At 47.5% G+C, this 19,708-nt stretch overlaps 1 protein-coding gene across 1 annotated transcript in view; it reads left to right on the plus strand.

Moving 5' to 3' along the window:
• LOC126212697 (growth factor receptor-bound protein 14-like) overlaps positions 1 to 19,708 on the plus strand; it is a 411,244-nt gene that overhangs the window by 338,861 nt on the left and 52,675 nt on the right. The window contains exons 4-5 of the mRNA XM_049940112.1: positions 4,045 to 4,284; positions 12,314 to 12,412. Coding sequence (XP_049796069.1) covers positions 4,045 to 4,284; positions 12,314 to 12,412 — 339 coding nt within the window. The remainder of the gene's footprint in view (positions 1 to 4,044; positions 4,285 to 12,313; positions 12,413 to 19,708) is intronic.

The raw sequence follows: 19,708 nt of genomic DNA on the forward strand, positions 1-19,708 counted from the left end.
ATACAACGAAATTGGTCATTTTTTCCGAAATATTGTGATATCTCATTTTCCCTTATCAAAAAAAGTGGTATAAACCTGGGGACCCAGTCTTCCAACGCTCTTAACTGATAATTATGCAGGGTCGAACTACCGTTCCTTTTTCCTCAAGACTGAAATTAGTGTAAAATATTAAAATGACAGTTCATTTCCTATGCAAGTGTCGATGTTGTAACGTCAATATAACACCGAAATTGGCAAAGAAGTAACTTCAAAAGAGGAAAAAAGTACAGTGACACCGACATTTGCAAAAAAGAAAACCTAAATTGGAAAAAATGACAGCGGAATTGATAAAAAATAGTGAATTCGACAAAGATTACACCAAATCTGGCAAAAAAGTAACCTCGGGTTTGGCCTAAAACCTCCGTATTTGGCAGAAAATGTTGCACCAAGTTAGGGAAAAATATCATTTAATTTGACAAAATTGGCTTTGAAATTGGCAGAAAAAGCAGATCCGGAATTGGTAAAAAAAAACTCAAAAAAGGAAAAAAATAACACAAAATTGACATGAAACATCGAATTTGGCAAAAAATATCACCGAATTTTGCAAACTATAGAACTGATGTGGCATAAAGCAACACCGAATATGGCAAAAAATAAAACAATTTTTCTCCTGTCCCTACTTATTAGTCCATCGAATTTTCAACTTTTCTTTTACGGCATCGCATTTCAAACGCTTCGATTCTCTTCTTTTCCTGTTTTCCCCACGACCCATGATTCACTATCGTACAACAATGTCGTGCTGCAGACGAACATTGTTATATCAGGTATGAAAAGTTGACCTAACCACGCTGTCACGAATATACGAGAACGAGGCGGGTAGTTCCAGTAATCTAGTGAATGGTGTATGTTGGCAAAGGCTTGAGCTGCTAGCGTGATGATTCGTCGGGAAGACCTGGAATTGTCAGCGAATTACATTTTATGTGGAAAAATCAGGGAGTTCCAGGAACTTCAAAAATGGCTCTGAGCGCTATGGGACTTAACTTCTGAGGTCATCAATCCCCTAGAACTGAGAACTACTTAAACCTAACTAACCTAAGGACATCACACACACCCATGCCCGAGGCAGGATTCGTACCTGCGACCGTAGCGGTCGCGCGGTTCCAGACTGTAGCGCCTAGAACCGCTCGGCCACCCCGGCCGGCCAGGAACTTCGTAAAATCACTTGGAATCCTGTGTTTTTAACTTAGCATTGTAATTTGATTATATTGAGCTTCGCCAATCACAAATCCTAAAATACTTAACATTATATGAATATTATTCCGTATAAATTACCGATATTTAAAAACCGCTGTTGAATTACTGCTTGTTCTCAATGTATCTCAGCCTACAACAGTGGTTCCCAATCTGGGTTAATTACCCCCTGAGGGGTAAAACGAAATTCTCTAAGGGGTAAAAACTAAATTATTTTCAAATGATCATTTCTATTATCACAGTGTTGTACGACCCAAATACTGATTACGTAAGTTATTTTTTCCCAATTAGTAGCATTAATATGTTGCAGGTCATAAGTTCCTCACATAGTCCTCCCACTTCACACATATGTTGTACCTTGTCCCGTACATCGCTGTTGATAAAAGTGGGAGACATACGTAACAAATCCTAAAAATCTCAAGAAAACGTCTTCTTCAAGTTGTAGATAGTACTTACAATAGTCCAGAAATTGTTTCATTGCTCGCTTCAAAACAGGTAAATGAATTAAATGAAACCACGACACAGCAGTATCTGCATAAGGGATACTGTAGTGCTGCAAACAGTATTATCATTATTGAAACTTCCTGGCAGATTAAAACTGTAGGCCGGACCGAGACTCGAACTCGGGACCTTTGCCTTTCGCGGGCAAGCGCTTTACCAACTGAGCTACCCAAGCACGACTCACGCCCCGTCCTCACAGCTTTACTTCTGTTAGTACCTCGTCTCCTACCTTCCAAACTTTACAGAAGCTCTCCTGCGAACCTTGCGGAACTAGCACTCCTGAAAGAAAGGATATTGTGGAGACATGGCTTAGCCACAGTCTGCGGGATGTTTCCAGAATGAGATTTTCACTCTGTGTGCGCTGATATGAAACTTCCTGGCAGATTAAAACTGTGTGCCGGACCGAGACTGGAACTCGGGACCTTTGCCTTTCGCGGGCAAGTGCTCTACCAACTGAGCTACCCAAGCACGACTCACGCCCCGTCCTCACAGCTTTACTTCTGCCAGTACCTCGTCTCCTACCTTCCAAACTTTACAGAAGCTCTCCTGCGAACCTTGCAGAACTAGCACTCCTGAAAGAAAGGGTATAGCGGAGACATGGCTTAGCCACAGCCTGGGGGATGTTTCCAGAATGAGATTTTCACTCTGCAGCGGAGTGTGCGCTGATATGAAACTTCCTGGCAGATTAAAACTGGCACAAGTAAAGCTGCGAGGACGGGGCGTGAGTCGTGCTTGGGTAGCTCAGTGGTGCCGGCACGGTAGCTCAGCGTATTTGGTCAGAGAGCTAATTGGCCTATGTAATAAAAGAACTGAGTGGAAGGATCAACAAACGAACTTTAACGGATGTCATGTGACGTCCGCAGCGACCAAACACAACGATAAAAAAATAAATAAATAAAAGAGATGGTAGAGCACTTGCCCGCGAAAGGCAAAGGTCCCGAGTTCGAGTCTCGGCCCGGCAAACAGTTTTAATCTGCCAGGAAGTTTCATGTCAGCGCACACTCCGCTGCAGAGTGAAAATCTCATTCCAATATTGACATTATTATTACTATCCGTGGCTGTGGTGAGACACAAAGCATTAAGAGCCTGAAGTCTTCCAATTTCTGCCATTTCAGAAGTACAGCAATCAAGTGATGTAGGAACAGCAGATATAATGCACATATTTTAACTTGGTTGAATTTAAATATATTGCAGTGTGCAGGTCAAGCAAGGTCCGGAATGAAGGGGAGTAATGCAGAGCTTGTATGTTTTATGCAAAGGGTCTACCCTCACTGTGAATAGCTTTCGTATCTGAGAGGACGTTGTCGGTAGCACTTGTGATACACCACGAACTCCTTCGTCATTCGTTCTAGGCGGCCGTTGTGGCCGTACGGTTCTAGGCGCTTCAGTCTGGAACCGCTCGACCGCTACGGTCGCAGGTTCTAATCCTGCCTCGGGCATGGTTGTGTGTGATGTCATTAGGTTAGTTAGGTTTAAGCAGTTCTGAGTGTAGGGGACTGATGACCTCAGATGTTAAGTCCCATAGTGCTCAGAGTCATTTGAACCATTCGTTCTAACACGCCCCCCCCCTCCCCTCCTCCTCCCCACATACAAACTAAATATCATTCATCTTTTATAAAAATCTTCCAAGAAAAGTCAGTTTAGTGGTGTAAATTTGGCACGGAAGGGGGGGGGGGCACTAGCTAATGTCTAATTACAGTCAGGAGTAATAGTCTAAGAAAGTAATAAGTTTCATTTAATTTACGTCTATGGTCACAAACGTTTTGTTAACAGATTATGAGTTTCGGTCCTTAATGACCGTCATCGGATCTGTTTCATAAAAACAGTTCTAATGTACAGCAGCCATAATGGCATCGTCAAATGTTGTTAACATTTGATGATGCCACTATGGCTGCAGTACGACTTTGTTTTTATGAAACAGATACCGATGATGGTCATTAAAGACCGAAACCGGTAATCTGTTAACAAAAAGTTTGTGACCATAGACGTAAATTAAAGGAAACATTACATATACGGGTCACTGTTTTTCCCCACGATGTCGCAGCTTGTGAGTCTAAGAAAGGTTGGTAACCACTGACCACAGGAAAGGAAAGTAGTATTGTGAGATGCACAACTCTCTCCCCCCCCCCCCCCTCCTCCTCACGGTTAATTTATCACGATCTTTTCATGTCACCATGTCTCCGCACCTGATATGCTCAGATTTCTTTTTTTCCCCCCTCCGAGGGGTGAGTAGCCACCCTGTGTAGCCTCTATATTTTGTGCAGAGCCAATGAGGCGGTGTGTTTGACGTTTTTGCCTGTGTGTCCCCGGCAGGTGCTGCTGGACGGCGTGGGCGGTCTGCAGGCGGTGGCTTCGCTGCGCGACCACGCCGTGTACCGGGCGCTGAACGCGCGCAACCAGTTCCGCGCGCCCACCGAGTGGGGGCTCTGCCTGCGGCCCAGCTCCAGCTCCAGGGTGGGGGCGGGCGGGGGCGGCCCGGGGGCGCTCTTCTGCGTCGCCTGCGAGTCCGAGCGCGCCAGGCTGTGCTGGCTCACCGCCATGCGGCTTGCCAAGGTAGGCCAGCGCTGCCCGTCACTCTTCTCTCATCTCTCTCTCTCTCACACACACACAGAGAGATATGTACAGATGGAAGACAGAGTTCGACAGACGGAGAACAAAACTAGACGGGGAGGGGGGAGTTAGAGAACGAGATGGACAGGGAGTTAGAGGGAGCGAGGGAGAGGTTTAGTGAGAGAGAGAAAGAGAGAGAGAGAGCGAGAGAGTTAGAAAGCGAGTGAGACCGACAGACACAGAGAGAGTGTGTTACAAAGAGTGTGGTGGACGGAGAGAGAGAGAAAGAGAACGAGGGAGAGATAGGGAATGTTAGAATTAGAAAAAGAGAGTGAGAGACAGAGAGTCAGAGAGATGGAATGGTAGAGACAGAGGAAGAGAGAGACAGAGAGAGAGAGAGAGAGAGCCGCGTGGGATTAGCCGAGCGGTCTAGGCGCTGCAGTCATGGACTGTGCGGCTGGTCCCGGCGGAGGTTTGAGTCCTACCTCGGGCATGGGTGTGTGTGTTTGTCCTTAGGATAATTTAGGTTAAGTAGTGTGTAAGCTTAGGGACTGATGACCTTAGCAGTTAAGTCCCATAAGATTTCACACACATTTGAACATTTTTGAGAGAGAGAGAGAGAGGAGAGAGAGAGAGAGAGAGAGAGAGAGAGAGAGAGAGAGAGAGATTCGAGTGTGTGTGAGAGAGAACGAGATGGACAGAGAGGGAGGGAGTGAGGGAGAGGGTTAGAAAGACAGTGAGAGAGAGCGAGAGAGGTAGAAAGAGAGTGAAACAGAGAGAGAGTGTTACAAAGAGTGTGACAGGTGGAGGGAGAGACAGACTTAGAAAGAGAGTGAGGGAGAGATAGGGAATGTTACAGTTAGAAAGAGAGAGTGTGTGTGTGTGTGAGAGAGAGAGAGAGAGAGAGAGACAGGGAGAGAGAGAGAGTTAGATTGAATGTGTGTGAGGAAGAGAGTGAGGGACAGGGAGAGAGAAAGTGAGTTAGAAAGAGAGTGTGTGTGTGAGAGAGAGAGAGAGAGAGAGAGAGAGAGAGAGAGAGAGAGAAAGAGAGAGAGAGAGTGAGAGACAGAGAAAAGGAGTGTGTATTGGGACGAGAAAATAAAACTGTGTTACGAAGAGAAAGAAAGTAGGTCCGGAAGAGGAGAAAGTTACGAACAGGGAAAAATGTTTAGCACCAGAAAAAGCGAGCGTGTTAGACTTTCATACATAGAAGGCAAGCTATGTTCCAATAGGTCCACCTGTTAGTACCGTCACAAAATTTAAGCTTGTGTGAATAATGTTGTAATACACCAAACTTCGCTTTTCCTCCTCTCCTATCTCTTCTCTCTACGTCTTCGTCGTCTGCATGGCGAGTGGTTAAAAATACTGTGTACGTTCCGCCAATCCCTATCGAGTGGAAGCTAGTGCGAAGGAAGTTACAGTCTGGAATGTGCGGAATCCTGCCTGCAGCTGTGGCGGTTACTTTTTCAGCCGAGCCTATTGCCTCCAAAACTTTGACCTGAGTTGTGAATTTCGACCCAGTTCTATTTTTATCACTAGCTTTCTGCCCACGTCTCCGCTAGCGCACGCACGCTATATGTATTTCACGCATAAACACGGTTGTTTATCTTATTAAAGAGGCTTATTCGCCCAGATCGCACATAAAAAAACGATGATTATTAGATTTAGTGGAATTAAATCGACATCTTCAGATCATTTGTTTAGGATATTTTTTACAGGGCCAGTCCATTTCGTCGACTGTCCACTTTCAGTATACATAGAGATAACATTCCATAGTACCGTCTTTCGTCACACATTAAGAGAATAGCTGTGTGAACAGTGCATAATAGTTACAAATAAAATATATGACATGTGCGTAAAATGTTTCCATTTTTTGTGCTTCTTGACATCTGATCTTTTTGTGTCTTTTGAGATGTCAACAGGGACACAACAAGAAACATTTTATACACGTCATATGTATCTCATTTGTAACTATTGTGCACTATTCGCACGCCTATTCCCTTACTGTGTGACGAGAGACGGTACTACGGAATGTTGTCTCTGTAAGTTATGTCCAATTGATGTGAACAGTCGACGAAATCGACTGTCCCTGTAAAAATTTTTCCTACACAAATGATCTAAAGATGGCGATTTAATTCCGCTAAAACTAGTAATCACCGTGTACTTTTGTGCGAATAAATTTCTGTAATAAGAACGACCGTGTTTACTTTTTGAGGTCACCTCCAGAACACTACTGTGACACCTCGTAGAAAGTGAAAATGTTTGAAAAATACAGAAAACAAATAAGAATGCACATTGTTTTCCATCTTGCAAAGCATTCGGATTAGGACATATGTCCATATGACGTTTTTTGTTCAGAACCAGTAATGTTATCACACCTCAAAGCATGTACCTCACCTCCTGACTTACCTATTTGTAGACACATTTCATATGTACATTTTAACGTATTCCAAAACAACTAAATACACCAAAGAAACGCTAACAGGTCACTTTCGTAAATTTTTGCGTGTTATTCCTTTTCACACCCAGAGGGATAATAGGGGTATTTTACTCCCACATAATTGTTATGAAACTAATCAGTTACTGCACCAAATGTGATAGAAATTGCTCCAGGCGTTACCCAGAGACGCTGATATGTCATTTTGTCAACCCCCCCCTCCAACCTCTAGGAGTAAAACGTCGTTGGCACTTTCACCAACCAGCCTACAACCCGAAAACTGTACATTCGATGGTAACATCGGCCGTTACCGGACGTTTTTACATGTCATGGCCTCTCATACCTACCCCGACCACTACGGGTGGTAGAATATTACCCCCACATAAATTTTGTACACGAATTTTGTGTGAAATTGCTCCAAATGTTCCTCAGTTATGCTTTCGTTAACCCCTATACAGTCCAATCCCTATGAGAGATAAGTGATTGTTACCTCCAGATTGCTATTCTCTAGATAGTGATGTATCTACCGAGTTGGTTGGTGGAAATGGATGCAGTGGTTTATACAGGGTGGTCCATTGATCGTGACAGGGCCAAATATCTGACGAAATAAGCTCAAACGAAAAAACTACAAAGAACGAAACTCGTCTAGCTTGAAGGGGGAAACCAGATGGCGCTATGGTTGGCCCGCTAGATGGCGCTGCCATAGGTCAAACGGATATCAACTGCGCTTTTTTTAAAAATAGGAACCCCCATTTTTTATTACATATTCGTGTAGTACGTAAAGAAATATGAATGTTTTAGTTGGACCACTTTTTTCGGTTTGTGATACATGGCGCTGTAATAGTCACAAACATATGGCTCACAATTTTAGACGAACAGTTGGTGACAGGTAGGTTTTTTTAAATTAAAATACAGAACATAGGTACGTTTGAACATTTTATTTCGGTCGTTCCAACGAGATACATGTACCTTTGTGAACGTATCATTTCTGAGAACGCATGCTGTTACAGCGAGATTACCTGTAAATACCACATTAATGCAATAAATGCTCAAAATGAAGTCCGTTAACCTCAGTGCATTTGGCAGTACGTGTAACGAAATTCCTCTCAACAGCGAGTAGTTCGCCTTCCGTAATGTTCGCACACGCATTGACAATGCGCTGATGCATGTTGTCAGGTGTTGTCAGTCGATCACGATAGCAAATATCCTTCAACTTTCCCCACAGAAAGAAATCCAGGGACGTCAGATACGGTGAACGTGCGGGCCACGGTATGGTGCTTCGATGACCAATCCACCTGTCATGAAATATGCTATTCAATACCGCTTCAACCGCACTCGAGCTACTTGCCGGACATCCATCATGTTGGCAGTACATCGCCATTCTGTCATTCAGTGAAACATCTTGTAGTACGTCGACAGAACATTACGTAGGAAATCAGCATACATTGCACCATTTAGATTGCCATCGATAAAATGGGGGCCAATTATCCTTCCTCCCATATTGCCGCACCATACATTAACCCGCTAAGGTCGCTGATGTTCCACTTGTCGCAGCCATCGTCGATTTTCCGTTGCTCAATAGTGCATATTATGCCGATTTACGTTACCGCTGTCGGTGAATGTCGCTTCGTCGCTAAATAAACTCCTGGAAAATGAAATAAGAACACCGTGAATTCATTGTCCCAGGAAGGGGAAACTTTATTGACACATTCCTGGGGTCAGATACATCACATGATCACACTGACAGAACCACAGGCACATAGACACAGGCAACAGAGCATGCACAATGTCGGCACTAGTAGAGTGTATATCCACCTTTCGCAGCAATGCAGGCTGCTATTCTCCCATGGAGACGATCGTAGAGATGCTGGATGTAGTCCTGTGGAACGGCTTGCCATGCCATTTCCACCTGGCGCCTCAGTTGGACCAGCGTTCGTGCTGGACGTGCAGACCGCGTGAGACGACGCTTCATCCAGTCCCAAACATGCTCAATGGGGGACAGATCCGGAGATCTTGCTGGCCAGGGTAGTTGACTTACACCTTCTAGAGCACGTTGGGTGGCACGGGATACATGCGGACGTGCATTGTCCTGTTGGAACAGCAAGTTCCCTTGCCGGTCTAGGAATGGTAGAACGATGGGTTCGATGACGGTTTGGATGTACCGTGCACTATTCAGTGTCCCCTCGACGATCACCAGTGGTGTACGGCCAGTGTAGGAGATCGCTCCCCACACCATGATGCCGGGTGTTGGCCCTGTGTGCCTCGGTCGTATGCAGTCCTGATTGTGGCGCTCACCTGCACGGCGCCAAACACGCATACGACCATCATTGGCACCGAGGCAGAAGCGACTCTCATCGCTGAAGACGACACGTCTCCATTCGTCCCTCCATTCACGCCTGTCGCGACACCACTGGAGGCGGGCTGCACGATGTTGGGGCGTGAGCGGGAGACGGCCTAACGGTGTGCGGGACCGTAGCCCAGCTTCATGGAGACGGTTGCGAATGGTCCTCGCCGATACCCCAGGAGCAACAGTGTCCCTAATTTGCTGGGAAGTGGCGGTGCGGTCCCCTACGGCACTGCGTAGGATCCTACGGTCTTGGCGTGCATCCGTGCGTCGCTGCGGTCCGGTCCCAGGTCGACGGGCACGTGCACCTTCCGCCGACCACTGGCGACAACATCGATGTACTGTGGAGACCTCACGCCCCACGTGTTGAGCAATTCGGCGGTACGTCCACCCGGCCTCCCGCATGCCCACTATACGCCCTCGCTCAAAGTCCGTCAACTGCACATACGGTTCACGTCCACGCTGTCGCGGCATGCTACCAGTGTTAAAGACTGCGATGGAGCTCCGTATGCCACGGCAAACTGGCTGACACTGACGGCGGCGGTGCACAAATGCTGCGCAGCTAGCGCCATTCGACGGCCAACACCGCGGTTCCTGGTGTGTCCGCTGTGCCGTGCGTGTGATCATTGCTTGTACAGCCCTCTCGCAGTGTCCGGAGCAAGTATGGTGGGTCTGACACACCGGTGTCCATGTGTTCTTTTTTCCATTTCCAGGAGTGTAGTTGGAGAAAGCGGCGCTCCTGGTGCCCCCTGCTGGGAGCTGCAGAAAGGCCATCCGCGCGTGCGCTTTGGGCAATAACTGTGCTGCCGGACGCTCCTGCGGATAAAGTTTGAACTAAATCTCAGCTACGCGTTGAGTCACTTGACTAAACGGAAGTTCTTGTTTTCCCTGTTTTTGATTTAATGGCAGCCAGTGCTGGATTCCAGGCGGCGCTCAGTTGAAAACCTGCATCCCATCTTTCTGGGACTGTGTTATTAAGGAGGCCATACATATTCGCACGGCGGACAATTTAATCAACAGGGATGCAGGTTTTCAACTGAGCGCCGCCTGGAATCCAGCACTGGCTGCCATTAAATTAAAAACAGGGAAAACAAGAACTTCCGTTTAGTCAAGTGACTCAACGCGTAGCTGAGATTTAGTTCAAACTTTATCCGCAGGAGCGTCCGGCAGCACAGTTATTGCCCAAAGCGCACGCGCGGATGGCCTTTCTGGAGCTCCCAGCAGGGGGCACCAGGAGCGCCGCTTTCTCCAACTACACTCCTGGAAATGGAAAAAAGAACACATTGACACCGGTGTGTCAGACCCACCATACTTGCTCCCGACACTACGAGAGGGCTGTACAAGCAATGATCACACGCACGGCACAGCGGACACACCAGGAACCGCGGTGTTGGCCGTCGAATGGCGCTAGCTGCGCAGCATTTGTGCACCGCCGCCGTCAGTGTCAGCCAGTTTGCCGTGGCATACGGAGCTCCATCGCAGTCTTTAACACTGGTAGCATGCCGCGACAGCGTGGACGTGAACCGTATGTGCAGTTGACGGACTTTGAGCGAGGGCGTATAGTGGGCATGCGGGAGGCCGGGTGGACGTACCGCCGAATTGCTCAACACGTGGGGCGTGAGGTCTCCACAGTACATCGATGTTGTCGCCAGTGGTCGGCGGAAGGTGCACGTGCCCGTCGACCTGGGACCGGACCGCAGCGACGCACGGATGCACGCCAAGACCGTAGGATCCTACGCAGTGCCGTAGGGGACCGCACCGCCACTTCCCAGCAAATTAGGGACACTGTGGCTCCTGGGGTATCGGCGAGGACCATTCGCAACCGTCTCCATGAAGCTGGGCTACGGTCCCGCACACCGTTAGGCCGTCTTCCGCTCACGCCCCAACATCGTGCAGCCCGCCTCCAGTGGTGTCGCGACAGGCGTGAATGGAGGGACGAATGGAGACGTGTCGTCTTCAGCGATGAGAGTCGCTTCTGCCTCGGTGCCTATGATGGTCGTATGCGTGTTTGGCGCCGTGCAGGTGAGCACCACAATCAGGACTGCATACGACCGAGGCACACAGGGCCAACACCCGGCATCATGGTGTGGGGAGCGATCTCCTACACTGGCCGTACACCACTCGTGATCGTCGAGGGGACACTGAATAGTGCACGGTACATCCAAACCGTCATCGAACCCATCGTTCTACCATTCCTAGACCGGCAAGGGAACTTGCTGTTCCAACAGGACAATGCACGTCCGCATGTATCCCGTGCCACGCAACGTGCTCTAGAAGGTGTAAGTCAACTACCCTGGCCAGCAAGATCTCCGGATCTGTCCCCCATTGAGCATGTTTGGGACTGGATGAAGCGTCGTCTCGCGCGGTCTGCACGTCCAGCACGAACGCTGGTCCATCTGAGGCGCCAGGTGGAAATGGCATGGCAAGCCGTTCCACAGGACTACATCCAGCATCTCTACGATCGTCTCCATGGGAGAATAGCAGCCTGCATTGCTGCGAAAGGTGGATATACACTGTACTAGTGCCGACATTGTGCATGCTCTGTTGCCTGTGTCTATGTGCCTGTGGTTCTGTCAGTGTGATCATGTGATGTATCTGACCCCAGGAATGTGTCAATAAAGTTTCCCCTTCCTGGGACAATGAATTCACGGTGTTCTTATTTCAATTTCCAGGAGCGTATGAGCGTCTTCTCGCGCACGCGTATTGCCTGCTCCCGTCATGATAAATTCCGACGCCGCCGCGCGATTATCATGAGTCGCGCCTTGCAGCAGTGACAGCAGCAGCTACCAGCACCTGATGATGTCGACCAGTTGCATCGACGAAATATTGTACGATTTACACAATACGATCCGGCGGCAAACCCGAGAAGCGTATTTGCAACAGATCCGTCGGGAAAGCATGAAAAGTCACACATTCATATTTCTTTACGTACTACACGAATATGTAATCAAAAATGGGGGTTCCTATTTAAAAGTAAACGCAGTTGATATCTATTTGACCTGTGGCAGCGCCATCTAGCGGTCGACCCATAGCGCCATCTGGTTTCCCTCTTCAAGCTAGACGAGTTTCGTTCTTTGTATTTGGCCCGGTCACGATCAATGGACCACCCTGTATAGGCAGATAAGTACACACCTCGCCCAATGCAAATTTTTGGACACTTGTGTGTGTGTGTGTGTGCGTGTGCGCGCCTTCTTGCCAAGATGTGCAGTGCGTGCTGTGTTCCCTCACGGCGTTCCCTTTCTGTGTTTCAGTATGGCAAGCAGCTACGGGAGAACTACCGTTCGTTCAAGAGCAAGTGTACCGAGTCTGGCTCCAGTCCCAAGGAGTACAACAGCTACTCCGTGCCCAATGTGAGTACCACGCACCTACACCCTGTCTAACACTGTATGTACGCCAATTTTTTGTTTTGAACGGGAAGGCGGCCGTTGTGGCCGAGCGGTTCTAGGCGCTTCAGTCTGGAACGGCGCGACCGCTACGGCCGCAGGTTCGAATCCTGCCTCGGGCATGGATGTATGTTGATGTCCTTAGGTTAGGTTTAAGTAGTTCTAACAAGGGAACCTCCCCATCGCACCCCCCTCAGATTTACTTATAAGTTGGCACAGTGGATAGGCCTTGAGAAACTGAACACAGATCAATTGAGAAAACAGGAAGAAGTTGTGTGGAACTGTGAAAAAATAAGCAAAATATACAAACTGAGTAGTTCGTGGGAAGATAGGCAACATCAAGGATAGTGGAAATGCAGGAGCGCCGTGGTCTCGTGGTAACGTGAGCAGCTGCGGAACGAAAGGTCCTTGGTTCCGCTCCTTCCATCGAGTGAAAAATTTAATTTTTTATTTTCAATTTATGTGACAAACTCTTATGTTTTCATCACTTTTTTGGGAGTGATTATCACATCCACAAGAAAACCTAAATCGGGCAAGGTAGAAGAATCTTTTTACCCATTCGCCAAGTGTACAAGTTAGGTGGGTCGACAACATATTCCTGTCATGTGACACACATGCCGTCACCAGTGTCGTATAGAATATATCAGACGTGTTTTCCTGTGGAGGAATCGGTTGACCTATGACCTTGCGATCAAATGTTTTCGGTTCCCATTGGAGAGGGACGCCCTTTCGTCTACGAATCGCACGGTTTTGCGGTGAGGTCGCAAAAACACAGACACTAAACTTATTACAGTGAGCAGAGACGTCAATGAATGAACGGACAGATCATAACTTTACGAAAATAAAGAATTAAAATTTTCAGCCGGCCGAAGTGGCCGTGCGGTTAAAGGCGCTGCAGTCTGAAACCGCAAGACCGCTGCGGTCGCAGGTTCGAATCCTGCCTCGGGCATGGATGTATGTTGATGTCCTTAGGTTACTTAGGGTTAAGTAGTTCTAAGTTCTAGGGGACTGATGACCTCAGATGTTAAGTCCCATAGTGCTCAGAGCCATTCGAACCATTTTTTTGAACGGGGCGCCATGAATCTTGTGGCTGTAGCTGGGAGATTCCATTGTTCAAATGTCTGTGAACTCCTAAGGGACCAAACTGCTGAGGTCATCGGTCTCTAGACTTAACACTACTTAAAGTAACTTTGCTAAGAACAACAGACACACATCCATGCCCGAGGGAGGACTCGAACCTCCGGCGGGGCGGGGGGGGGGGGGGGGCACTATCTGTGACATGGCGCCTCAAACCACGCGGCTATACCTAGTGGCAAAAGAGTAATAGAGCACCACAAAAATAAGGGTAAGCGTGGTTAACATCTGAAGGAAATAGCTCGGAATATGATAATGTTTTTAGGTTTCGGATATGAAGTGGTGGTGCGACCTCCAGATCAGGTGAGAGCAAACGCACATGCCAACAGAAGTGCAAGTATTTACTTACTTACATAAAAAACGCGATGTGAGCTGTTTGGTAGTCTAAAAATCACACGTACACAACTGGCCATTAAAATCACTTCACCAAGAAGAAATGCAGATGATAAACGGGCATTCATTGGACAAATATATTATACTAGAGCTGACATGTGATTACATTTTCACGCAATGTTGGGTGCATAGATCCTCAGAGAAATCAGTACCCAGAACAACCACCTCTGGCCGTAATAACGGCCTCGATACGCCTAGGCATCGAGTCAAACACAGATCGGATAGCGTGTACAAGTAGAGCTGCCCATGCAGCTGCAACACGATACCACAGTTCGAGTGTAGTGACTGGCGTATTGTGACGAGCCAGTTGCTCGGCCACCATTGACCAGACGTTTTCAATTGGTGAGAGATCTGGAGAATATGCTGGCCAGGGCAGCAGTTGAACAGTTTCTGTATCCAGAGAGACCCGTACAGAACCTGCAACGTACGGTCGTGCATTATCCTGCTGAAATGTAGGGTTTCGCAGGGATCGCATGAAGGGTAGAGCCACGGTCGTAACACATCTGAAATGTAACGTCAACTGTTCAAAGTGTCGTCAATGCGAACAAGAGGTGACCGAGACATGTAACCAATGGCACCCCATACCATCACGCCGGATGATACACCAGTATGGCGATGACGAATACACGCTTCCAATGTGCGTTCACCGCGACGTCACCAAACACGGATGCGACCATGGTGATGCTGTAAACAGAACCTGGATTCATCCGAAAAAATGACGTTTTGCCATTCCTGCACACAGGTTCGTCGTCGAGTACACCATCGCAGCCGCTCCTGTCTGTGATGCAGCGTCAAGGGTAACCGCAGCCGTGGTCTCCGAGCTGATGGTCCGTGCAGCTGCAAACGTCGTCGAACTGTTCGTGCAGATGGCTGTTGTCTTGCAAACGTCCCCATCTGTTGACTCAGGGATCGAGACGTGGCTGCACGATCCGTTACAGCCGTGCGGATAAGATGCCTGTCATCTCGACTGCTAGTGATACGAGGCCGTTGGAATCCAGCACGGCGTTCCGTATTACCCTCCCCAAACCCACATTCTGCTAACAGTCATTCGATAACGCGAGCAGCAGTGTCGTGATACGATAAACCGCAATCGCGATAGGCTACAATCCGACCTTTATCAAAGTCGGAAACGAGATGGTACGCATTTCTCCTCCTTAGACGAGGCATCACAACAACGTTTCACCAGGCAACGCCGGTCAACTGCTGTTTGTGTATGAGAAATCGGTTGGAAACTTTCCTCTTGTCAGCACGTTGTAGGTGTCGCCACCGGCGCCAACCTTGTGTGAATGCTCTGAAAAGTAATCATTTGCATATCACAGCATCTTATTGCTGTCGGTTAAATTTCGTGTCTGTAGCACGTAATCTTTGTCGTGTAGCATTTTTAATGGCCAGTAGTGTATTTGTTTGATGGTGGTGGTGTTTTGGTTGTTGATGATGATGAGTGTTGTGGTGGCGATGGTTCTGATGGTGGCTTGATTGATGATGGTTGTGGTGATGGTTTGGTTGATGATGGTTGTGATGATGATTTGGTTGAAGATGGTGATTAGATTGATGATGGTGCTGATGAATTTGGTGATGATGATAATTATTAGTGTTTTTGGGCGCACAACAACGAGGTTATCAGCGCCCATGATGAATTTGATTGATGGTGGTAGTGATGATATGGGTGTTAATGGTGACAGCTATAGCTTAAGATGGTAGAAAATATTCATTCCCTGCCTTTGGTAGCTTATCTCTTAGGATCCTGTACAGTCTGCGACATACACTCCACATGCCCGCTCTGGCGCAACCTGAGATGAAGCTCCAGTTATCCACGCAGGATAGCAAATGGTTCAAATGTCTCTGAGCACTATGGAACAGAACTACTTAAAGCTAACTAAGGACGTCACACACATCCATGCCCGAAGCAGGATTCGAACGCGCGACCGTAGCGGTCACGCGGTTCCAGACTGAAGCGCCTAGAACCGCTCGGCTACCCCGGCCGGCCACAGAATATCCTACAGGGCCACATACTTAGTGTCTTTTTGGAGTACGTGCTGCAACACACGCACTGCGCCTCTGCTCTGTGTGTGAGCGTGCGCCCGAGTTACGTAACCCGTCGCGGCGCACGCCCGTGTATACACGGGAGAGGAAGAAGACACCGCCCGCCGCTTTGCTTTCTGTAAAACCCGGCGGCGCGCGTCCGCCTGCTGCGGGCGAGGCACTAAAGGCCCGCCAAGGCCGGGCGTATCTGTGCGCTGCTTTGGAAAGTGCCGGCACGCCTATCGGCCCATTGTGCTGTGTGCCCGGCCGCGCTATTTGTCGCCACTTTACGCCCCCGCGATAAGCCGACGGGGTCACCTTGCCCCGGCACACGGGACTCCCGCGTTGGGGCTCCCGCGTGAATCCCTTTTCGCGGAATGATGAATTTTGGAACACGTATTATCTTCGAGAATAATGACTTTTCTGGAGACTAGAAATCTACTCTGTGGGAATCAGCGTGGGTTTCGAAAAACACGATCGTGTGAAACCTCGCTCGCGCTATTCGTCCACGAGACTCAGAGGGCCACAGACACGGGTTCCCAGGTAGATGCCGTGTTTCTTGACTTCCGCAAGGCGTTCGATACAGATCCCCACAGTCGTTTAATGAACAAAGTAAGAGCATATGGGATATCAGACCAATTGTGTGATTGGATTGAAGAGTTCCTAGATAACGGAACGCAGCATGTCATTCTCAATGGAGAGAAGTCTTCCGAAGTAAGAGTGATTTCAGGTGTGCCGCAGGGGAGTGTCGTAGGACAGTTGCTATTCACAGTATACATAAATGACCTTGTGGATAACATCGGAAGTTCACTGAGGTTTTTTGCGGATGATGTTTAGTATATCGAGAGGTTGTAACAGTGGAAAATTGTACTGAAATGCAGGAGGATCCGCAACGAATTGACGCATGGTGCAGGGAATGGCAACTGAATCTCAATGTAGACAAGTGTAATGTGCTGCGAATACATAGAAAGATAGATCCCTTATCATTTAGCTACAAAATAGCAGGTCAGCAACTGGAAGCAGTTAATTCCGTAAATTATCTGGGAGTACGCATTAGGAGTGATTTAAAATGGAATGATCATATAAAGTTGATCGTCGGTAAAGCAGATGCCAGACTAGGATTCATTGGAAGAATCCTAAGGAAATGCAATCCGAAAAGAAAGGAAGTAGGTTACAGTACGCTTGTTCGCCCACTGCTTGAATACTGCTCACCAGTGTGGGATCCGTTCCAGACAGGGTTCATAGAACAGATAGAGAAGATCCAACGGAGAGCAGCGCGCTTCGTTACAGGATCGTTTAGTAATCGCGAAAGCGTTACGGAGATGATAGATAGACTCCAGTGGAAGACTCTGCAGGAGAGACGCTCAGTAGCTCGTCTCCGGCCATCCTGATTTAGGTTTTCCGTGATTTCCCTAAATCGTTTCAGGCAAATGCCGGGATGGTTCCTTTGAAAGGGCACGGCCGATTTCCTTCCCAATCCTTCCCTAACCCGAGCTTGCGCTCCGTCGCTAATGACCTCGTTGTCGACGGGACGTTAAACAGTAACCACCACCACCACATTTGCTTGCTGAGGTTGGCAGTACCGTAAATAGCATAGTCCAGGCTCGACCTCTGCTGGTGTCTTAAGCAGCCACACTCCAAAACAGACCTACCTAGAACTGACAAGCCAAAGTGCGCGCAGTATAGTACATCTACATCTGCATGCATACTCTGCAACTCACATTTAAGTGCCTGGCAGAGGGTTCATCGAACCACCTTCACAATTCTCTATTATTCCAATCTCGTATATCGCGCGGGAAGAATGAACTCCTATATCTTTCCGTACGAGCTCTGATTTCCCTTATTTTATCGTGGTGATCGTTCCTCTCTATGTAGGTCGGTGTCAACGAAATATTTTCGCATTCGCAGGAGAAAGTTGGTCATTGGAATTTCGTGAGAAGACTCCGTCGCAACGAAAAACGCCTTTCTTTTAATGATTTCCAGCCGAAATCCTGTATCATTTCTGTGACACTCTCTCCCATATTTCGCGATCATACAAAACGTGCTGCCTTTCTTTGAACTTTTTCGATGTACTCCGTCAGTCCTACCTGGTAAGGATCCCACAGCGCGCAGCAGTATTCTAAAAGAGGACGGACAAGAGTAGTGTAGGCAGTCTCCTTAGTAGGTCTGTTACATTTTCCAAATGTTCTGCCGATAAAACGCAGTCTTTGGTTAGCCTTCCCCACAAAATTTTCTGTGAGTTTCTTCTAATTTAAGGTGCTCCTAATTGTAATACCTAGGTATGAAGTTGAACTTACGGCTTTTAGATTAGAGTGATTTATTGTGTAACCGAAGTTTAACGCGTTCCTTTTAGCGCTCATGTGGATGACCTCAGACTTTTCGTTATTTAGTCTACTGCCACTTTTCGTAACATTCAGATATCATTTATAAATGGTTTTGTAGATTTTGTTATGGTGGTGTAATGGTCAGCGTTCCTGCCTCGTAAGCAACAAGACCCGGGTTCGGATCTCGGCCGTGACACAAATTTTAATTCATTTCGTCAGCTTCTATCATTGTCGTAGATAAATTTGAAATTCAGATTTCTCGAAGAAAATTTAGTTATAAGATACGGCTGTATGGTTATTTTCCTTTCGTAAAGATGTTACTTCGTCCGACGTCTGGGCGAAATGACCACAATGAGAAAATTCGTCGGCCGGAGTGGCCGAGCGGTTCTAGGCGCTACAGTCTGGAACCGCACGACCGCTACGGTCGCAGATTCGAATCCTGCCTCGGGCATGGATGTGTGTGATGTCCTTAGGTTAGTTAGGTTTTTTAAAAATGGCTCTGAGCACTATGGGACTTAACATCTGAGGTCATCAGTCCCCTAGAACTTAGAACTACTTAAACCCAACTAACCTAAGGACATCACACACATCCATGCCCGAGTCAGCCGACCGTAGCGGTCACTCGGCTCCAGACTGTAGCGCCTAGAACCGCACGGCCACTCCTGCCGGCTGAGCACTATGGGACTTAACTTCTGAGGTCATCAGTCCCCTAGACTTAGGACTACTTAAACCTAACTAACCTGACGACATCACACACATCCATGCCCGAGGCAGGATTCGAACCTGCGACCGTAGCAGCAGCGCGGTTCCGAACTGACGTGCCTAGAACCGCTCGGCCACAGCGGCCAGTTGCCACACACCATCCTAGTTTATTATTTAAATTTCACAGATTCATTAAAAGAGGTACAAATAAATTTTAACATTTCAATTTTGGTAAACATTTTTGGAATACAGTGATCAATAGATTATTATATTTTGACTAAAGTTGTCTTGATCACACCATTTATGTTTCAATGATGTAGGTAACCGGTTTCGGTTATTTTTACATAACCATCTTCAGACCCATGGCTCCCTTAGGATGGTAGGCGGAGCTCTCCTCAGCTGCTGAGCAGAGTTGACTTCGTAGCAGCTGAGGAGAGCTCCGCCTACCATCCTAAGGGAGCCATGGGTCTGAAGATGGTTATGTAAAAATAACCGAAACCGGTTACCTATATCATTGAAACATAAATGGTGTGATCAAGACTGAACTTTAGTCAAAATATAATTTAACATTTCACCTTACAAATTTATATTTTAACCCTAATAATATAAACAACTGTTTTAACCAATAATATTCACTTGTATCAATCGTATAACGGCGGCTGCTGGCACGAATTCTGTGTTGTAGACA

Source organism: Schistocerca nitens, chromosome 11 (genome assembly GCF_023898315.1).
Source record: "Schistocerca nitens isolate TAMUIC-IGC-003100 chromosome 11, iqSchNite1.1, whole genome shotgun sequence".
Classification (NCBI taxonomy): domain Eukaryota; kingdom Metazoa; phylum Arthropoda; class Insecta; order Orthoptera; family Acrididae; genus Schistocerca; species Schistocerca nitens.